The 8,174-nt window shown below is 33.7% G+C and overlaps 1 protein-coding gene across 1 annotated transcript; it reads left to right on the forward strand.

The window, feature by feature from the left end:
- The first annotated feature begins 5,725 nt into the window (after positions 1-5,725).
- On the forward strand, positions 5,726-6,373 carry LOC150027450 (uncharacterized). The gene has a single exon (XM_090302852.1). It carries the CDS (start codon positions 5,726-5,728, stop codon positions 6,371-6,373), a length of 648 nt encoding a protein of 215 aa, XP_090158978.1.
- The last annotated feature ends 1,801 nt before the right edge of the window (positions 6,374-8,174 follow it).

Raw genomic sequence — 8,174 nt, forward strand, 5'->3', positions numbered from 1 at the left:
AGGTTGTTTTACGCTCCTATGCATTAACTAAGAAAGAAACATTAATCAAAAACAATTTTCAAGATTTCAAAGAGCCTTTTTATCATCTCAAGTGTGGAATAGGATTGGGTCTTTTAATTTTGAACTTTAATCTTTGACTTACCCAGGTGTATTCTATTCCCTTCTTCCTTGAACATTATATTTCTGGGTGTTCTGGTGTGGTGCAATTTCAAAAAGTGTTTATTAAAACTGTGTGGTTTGCCAAAAGTAGTGTGTGTTCTTGAAGGGATCAACATCATAACTTTTGGTGTGTGGTTTGTAATTTGGGTTTGATTACATAGTGAATTCTTAGTGGTTAGTTGAGGACTAGATGTATCTCTTGATTAAGAGTGAACCATTATAAAAATCTTGTGTGAATCTCTTTATCTTTGCTTTTCAAAATCTGCTGGTATAAACAACCGATTGTTTCGTGAAACAATTGGTTGATTTTCTGGAATCAACTTAAAAACAATTTTCTATTTGGTTGAACACATTTTTAATTGATTAATTCTTCATAGCTTTTCACTCTACCTTCAATACTTGCGAAAATCTTTCAAAAACAATTCACCCCTCTTGTTTAAGGCCTATAATTGTAACAGATAACACTTGGAGAACCTATAGAGGTTAAGAATACTGGGTGAACTTGAAGAGGTTGAGAATACTTGTAACCTGTAGAAGTGTAGAATATCGATGACCTGAAGAAGTGTAGAATACTTGTTAGTGAAACTATCTTGAGTGGGTTGCTCAAGGGAACCGGACATAACCCTTACTGGTAGGTAAACAAGTATAAATCTCTGTGTATCTCTTTCCCTATACTTTTTGTTTGGATTACTGATTTGATTTCTAACATTCCATCAATTGAGTGATGGCTCCATTCAACCCCCCTTGTCTGGAGCTAATTAGACCTTCAAGCATTTCATTACATAACTCAAGTCTACATTTTCATGTAGTTGAAGACCCTACTTATAGGAAAGGAAACTTGTTGTTGACTAAAGTGGATGAATTTGATGTGATCAAAGCTCAACCTTGAAGTCTGCAAAACTTTGGATGTGTGTTTAGGTAAATTTTGTTGTATTTCTTTCACTACGTATTATGATTCAAGACCGCCAAGAAAACATTTTAAAAACTTTTGATTCAAGTTTTAATCAATTAAAATCACTTAACTTGAAGCCTTGTATCCTTAGTAAAGTTTTTAACAAGTTGATTTTTCATATCAACTGACTGAAAATACTAAAGTTTTTTTAATCATTTAAAAGTAAAATGTTTTCAGTTTGTTCTTAAGACTTTAATATTAAAGGTTTTAGTCTTTTCTGTTTAATGAAATCAACCAGTCGTTTCAATAAATAAGTGTTTTAGTTGATTTCTTTTGTTAAATGGAAAGAGTAGGTTATTTTAGTAAATCAATTAAATGTTTTAAAAGTTTTTTTTTTAATTTTTTTCAAGATGTTTTTAATTTGAAAAACTGTTTTAGCAATCATTTGAAAACTATATAAAGGTGTTTTCTGGAAATTTTAAAGGTAATAAATTTCGTATAAGACAATAGAATAGAAATAGTCTTTGAAATTCTTGGAAATTACTTTCATTCTTGAATCATTTTGCTGTGTGAATAAGCTTTTCCAGAGTTTGTAATTTGTTGTATTCATACTCTGTGATAAACTCAGGTGATTTTGTTTCATACTTACTTGTAATTTGTTCTTAGGTTAATCCAGATAAGGTTTCTGCTTTTTTTGTTGTGTTTGTAAGAATTTGTCTTTCTTAAAGGGTTCAAGAATCAAAGTTCTTGTTTGTAATTCTTGTAATCTTTGATTTTGTGTTTAGTGAATTCTCAGTCGTATACTGAGGACTAGATGTAACTCTTGGTTAAGAGTGAACCGGTATAAAATTCTCTATGTGATTCTCTCTATCTTTATCATTTTACTGTATTACTATTCTCTAGTTTTTGGGTAGTAATTCAATCAGTTAATTAAACATAACAACTAGTTTATATTCTGTTTTTATGTTTGCTTATCTTCTTACAATTGATTGAACAATGATTTTAGTTTATTTTTATGAAATTTTCAATGTGACAACAATTGTGAAAATGTGAAAATCTCTTGAAAACAATTCACCCCCTCTTATTTATTTGCCACATATTCTAACACTTGCAAGCCAAGTTTCTTATACCTTAACCCTAGCTTGCTAATGAGGACTTGAGAGAGCACCCACTGACCAATTCCAACTTTCCAGGAGGATGACTCGGAGCCTGACTCAAGATACAGGGCTAGGTCAGGATCCCCCTCTAGCCAATGCTTCAACGCCTAGTCTTCCCAGAGGATCACAAGGAGTAGAGCCAAGACCATGGGAGCTGAGCATCAACTAGTGTCTTTATTTTTAATTTCAGTAGAATAAGGTTGTTTTACAGTAATAGGGGTTGTGCTTATCATTTTAGCTTATGCCCAGCCATTTAGGGAAGGAATGTATGTAGAACATGGAAGCTTTGATGAAACCAAATTTATGATGAGAGCTTGATGCTTTGCCGCTTTGATTGAAACTTAGTTCTAGGGTGTTCAGAATTTGTGTAAAGTTCATTCTTAATCCTATGCAAATGCTGAATCAATCTGTTTTAAAAGAGAAAAATGTTTTCCTAAGCAAAGAGAAAAACAACCGGTTGAATTCACAATATATTCGGTTGTTTTACACTTAGCTTGTTTGAAGGTTTTCAAAATTGTTTTTTACTTGGTTGACTAACTGTCAAAATCAATTCAACTGGTTAAAACGACATTTCAACCAATTGATTGTCACATTTCTTAACAGCTTTTCAAAACCTGTTAAATCTATTTTCAGTTAAATTAAAACTGATTTGGCTCATGATTATCTGCCTAAAATGGCTAGATTTAAGAGCTATAAATATGGTTTCTATTTGTATTCAAAAACACATAGAGAGTGAGATTGAAAACGTTTTTTAGAAGAGATTTGATTCAAAGTTTTACAAGATTGTCTAAAGGTTGTGCATTGGTTCAAGAACTGATCTTAGGAGCTCTGTGATTCCGAAAATACCAGGTGCAATCTGTTCCTTTTTTATTCTTGTAATTGTTTCTTTTCTATACTTGTAAAGTTTGTTAACCTGTAAGGTTAGAGGATGTTCTGACTGTGGTTGTGTGAAAAGCAAAGACGGTGAGTGTTCTTGTGTGGTTAAGATCACCTCTGTGTGGTGTTGAGTGTTTGTAATCTGTGATTGATTGCTAGTGGAGTACCCAGTGGTTGTTCTGAGGACTGGATGTAGCTCAGGGGTTGAGTGAACCAATATAATTTGATTGTGTAATCTCTCTCTCTCTCTCTCTCTCTCTCTCTCTCTCTCTCTCACTCTCACTCACTCATTATAAACTGTTTGATTTGATTTTGTGTCTACTTCTATAAACAATCGGTTAAAACGAAAAATCAACCGATTATTTTTCTGCAAACAATTTTAATTGCTTTGATTGTTTGGCTTCCCTGGTTGCTCTTTATGTGATTGTTGATAAAACTTAATTCTTAGCCAATCTTAGCGAAAATATTTTGTCAAACAATTGAACCCCCTCCTCTTGTTTAGACCATTAATTATAACAATTGGCATCAAGAGCTAGGTTCTTGAAAATTATTCAAGTTCTGGTTTTTTTAAATGACTGACAAGTTTTCTTTTGGGGAAGGTGCTTCTTTAAATAGACCACCTCTATTATGTGGTGTGAACTATCAACTGTGGTGTATAAGAATGAAATTTTTTGTTGACTCAATAGATAGAAAAATCTGGAATGTCATTACAAACAATTCTTTCATATACTTGTTTGAAACTAATGTTGTTTTGTCTAAAAATGAAAAAGATCATTTTAATTGTGTAGCTAAAAAAATTATTGTTTCTTCTGTTGATTCTAATGAACTTCTTAAAGTTTCAGAGTGTGTCTCGGCTAAATAGATATGAGATACTCTTGAAAGAATTCATAAAGATTCAAGAAGTGCTTGGCAGGACCGTGATGAGTCTTCTGCTGGATCATCCTCTGCAGCTTCTAAAATGGATGTTTGTTTGATGGCAAGAGAAGAGTCTGCATCAAACAATGTGAGTACATCTTCCTTTACCAAATGTGATAGTTATTATCAACTTCTTGAGGCTTTTAAAGAGACTCATGAAGAAGCTAATAGATTAACCCTTTCAAACAATCGGTTGAAAAGTAAAAACAACTGGTTGAAGGATAGAGTCAAAGTTTTGGAAGAAGATTGAACATTTCAAAAACTGATTTTGAAAACTTAGAAATAATTTATCAAAATTCTTTTTGCAATTGTGAATCTAGTTCTTGCAAAAACTGTGAATCTTTTCAAAAGAAAGTTTTGTATCTCATGAAAATAGTAGACATAATTTCAAAAGGCAAATCCAATCTTGAGAATGTTTTAGCATCTCAAAGTTGTGTTTTTGGAAAATCTGGTTCGGGTTTTAACCCACAAACCAAGAACAGTGGCTGTTTAAAACCTTTTTCAACCATTACAAAAAATCAATCGATTGAAAGGTCAAAACAACCGGTTGTTGTTTCTACTGTATGAGAAAGGGTCACTCTGTGAGATTTTTTAAAATTCACAAATTTTCTTTCCCTAAAGGTATCCTAAAGTGGGTTCCCAAGAATCCTAAGGTTCCTAACAAACATATTAACCTACATGGACCCAAATTTATTAGAGGCCCAGATCTTGCCACCTGATTTTAATTTTTGTAGGACTTCTTGATGAGAAAACAACATTTATGGTACTTGGACAGTGGTTGTTCCAAGCACATGATTGGAGATGCATCAAAGTTTGTTAGCATCACTCTTAAACAGGAAGGGCATGTGACCTATGGAGACAATAACAAAGGAAAGATCCTTGAAAAGGCACCATAGGTAATGAAAATAGCTTTCTAATTCATGATAAACATAACCTACTCAGCATAAGCCAACTTTGTGATAGAGGATACCAAGTCACATTCAGAACTAACTCCTGTGAGATTTGTCGACCAAACTCAAAGGAAGTACTGTTGGTTGGTTAGAGATAAAATAATGTCTATCTACTTGATATCTCTAATTCCACATCTATTGGTTGTCTTTTGACAAATCATGAAGAATCATGGCTTTGGCATAGAAGAATTGCACACATACATATGCATCACTTGAATAAGTTGATTTCAAATGATCTTGTTATTGGCTTACCCAAACTCAAGTTTGAGAAGGAACATGTGTGTGAAGCTTGCCAAAAGGGAAAACAAACAAAACAATCTTTTAAACTGAAAAACTTTGTTTCCACCTCAAAGCCCCTTGAGCTGCTACATATGGATCTATTTGGTCCTTCAAGAACTATGAGCCTTGGAGGAAATTATTATGCTCTTATTGTAGTAGATGATTTTTCCAGGTTCACATGGAAAACATTCTTACATTAAAAAAGGGAGGCTTATTCTGAATTCAAGAAGCTAGCCAAGAGGCTACAAAACACCTGTTGCGGCAATATTGGTGCAATTAGGAGTGATCATGGTGGAGAATTTCAGAATGAGAAATTCAGCACCTTTTGTGACAAGCTAGGTATCTTTCACAACTTCTCTGCACCAAGGACACCTCAGAAAAATGGTGTGGTGGAAAGGAAGAACAAATCACTTGAAGAACTAGCAAGAATAATCCTGAACGAATCATCTCTACCTAAGTGTTTTTGAGCTGATACAGTAAGTACAACATGCTATGCGATGAATCGTGTTCTTATTAGGCCAATTCTAAAAAAGACTCCATATGAACTACTAAATGGAAGGAAGCCTCACATAGGACACCTAAAGGTATTTGGATGTCAATGCTACATCCTAAACAATGGTAAAGATAGTTTTGGTAAGTTTGATGCAAAAGCTGACAATGGTATTTTCCTTGGTTACTCCCTATCCAGTCATGCATATAGAGTTTACAATAAGAAACTTATGACTGTAGAAGAATATGTACATATTGTTTTTTATGAAACTAACAATTTTGACCAAGTTCCAATAAATATTAGTACAAAAGAAGATAAGCAAAATATCTTTTTGAAGAATCTGGAAAACTGTACAAAAAATCAACCGGTTAATTTTGCGAAACAACCGATTGAAAATCTGCAACAGTGCGATCTTCCAAAAGAGTGGAGGATCCCCAGAGATCTTTCTGTTGAAAACATCATTGGGCATATCAATAAGGGTGTATCTATAAGAAGGACAGTAGCAAACTTCAGCAATCATACAACGTTTGTCTCCAAGATTGAACCAAAGACAATCAATGAAGCACTCAAAGATGAACATTGGACTGCTGCTATGCATGAGGAGCTCAACCAATTTGTAAGGAGTGATGTATGGTCTCTAGAACAACTCAAATGAATGTCATAGGAACAAAATGGGTTTTCATAAACAAACCAAATGATTCAGGGGTCATCACAAGGAACAAGGCAAGACTTGTTGCTAAAGGTTACAACCAAGAAGAAGGGATAGATTATGATGAGACTTTCACACCAGTAGCAAGGTTAGAAGCTGTGAGACTCTTACTAGCTTTTGCATGCATGAATGGATTCAAGCCATTCCAAATGGACGTGAAGAGCGCTTTCCTGAATGGAATTGTGAATGAAGAAATCTTTGTATCACAACCACTCGGGTTTGAAGACCATATATATCCCAACCATGTATACAAGTTGAAGAAAGCCTTGTATGATCTTAAGCAAGCACCAAGACAGTTGTATGAAAGGTTAAGTTGTTTTCTTCTATCTCACCACTATGAAAAAGGGAAGATTGACAAAACCCTTTTCATTAAAAAATCTAATTCTGCTGTAATCTTAGTTCAAATATATGTTGATGACATTATTTTTGGCTCTTCTAATGATAAATTTGTTGAACCTAGTGGTGTTCAAGCTTTGAAGAATCCAAACCCTTTGAAGGATGTTGAAGCCTTGGTTATGCTTGCTGTTGCTGTGCTGTTTTAGTTTAGTTCTGGGTAGTTTGAGTGTTGTAATCCACTCCTTGATCGAATCTAAAGCATAGGCATTCTCAATCTTTGTGAAAGTAAAATGTTTTCAAACTAAGTTAAAACAACCGATTGTTTTGTCGAAACAACCGATTGTTTATACTTAGATGTTTTAAGAAAAGATTGAAAATTGTTTTTCAAATGGTTGAACTGTTAGAACCAAAACAACCGATTGATTCGAGGAAACAACCGATTGTTTGTTTTGGGACCATAACAGAAAAATTGTTTTATCTTTGACTGAGCTTTAAATAATTTAACTACTTACGCTCCAGTCATTAAATGCTTTGACCAATCTTTTAATGCAATTTAAGAGTTTGTTAAGATTTGATAACAAACTACATCTTTGATTAAATTCAGAAAAATAGATTTGAGAATCAATCTTTGAACAAGTTTTTGCTAAGAGTTTTTGAGTTTTTCAAAGAGCAGAGATTGCTAAAAGTTTGTGATTGATCAAAGTTTGTGGAATAGGATTCTACTTGTATTGATTTCAGATTATCTTCTGTAACAAGTGTAATCCTTGTACTCTGTGAAACAAGTTTCATTTCGGTGTTTGCTGAGATTGTGTTCTTGAGGGGATCAAGATCAGCAATCTTAGTATTGGTGTGTTGGCCAAGAAGAGTGTGTGTCTTGAGGTGTTCAAGGTCACTTTCTTGGTTGTGGTGTAAGTGATCAAGTTGTGATTGCTTAATGGATTTCCTCAGGGTTTCTGAGAAGACTGAATGTAGCTCTGGGTTTGAAGTGAACCAGTATAAACATTTGTGTGCAATCTCTCTATCCCTAACTCTTTAAATTCAGTTTTGTTTGTTGTTTGCTGGTATAAACAACCGATTGTTTCTGTGAAACAACCGATTGTTTTTTTGGTACTACTGTTTTTTATTGCTGTTTTGGCAAACTGAATTTCTTATCAATTGTTTCTTGTGATAATTTCATTCTTATTTTAAAAGTTTGCGAAAACCCTCTTTAAACAATTCACACCCCCCACCCCCCCTCTAATTTAAAGCCATCCATTCTAACAATTGGCATCAAGAACTTGGTTCTTGAAAGTTATTCAAGTTTATCCTAAAACTGTTTTTAAAATGGTTGAAAAGTTTTCTTTTGGGGAAGGTGCATGTTTAAACAAACCACCTTTGTTTTGTGGTATGAAATATGATTTATGGTGCATAA

This window comes from Phaseolus vulgaris, chromosome 5 (assembly GCF_051622355.1).
Source record: "Phaseolus vulgaris cultivar YP4 chromosome 5, ASM5162235v1, whole genome shotgun sequence".
NCBI lineage: Eukaryota > Viridiplantae > Streptophyta > Magnoliopsida > Fabales > Fabaceae > Phaseolus > Phaseolus vulgaris.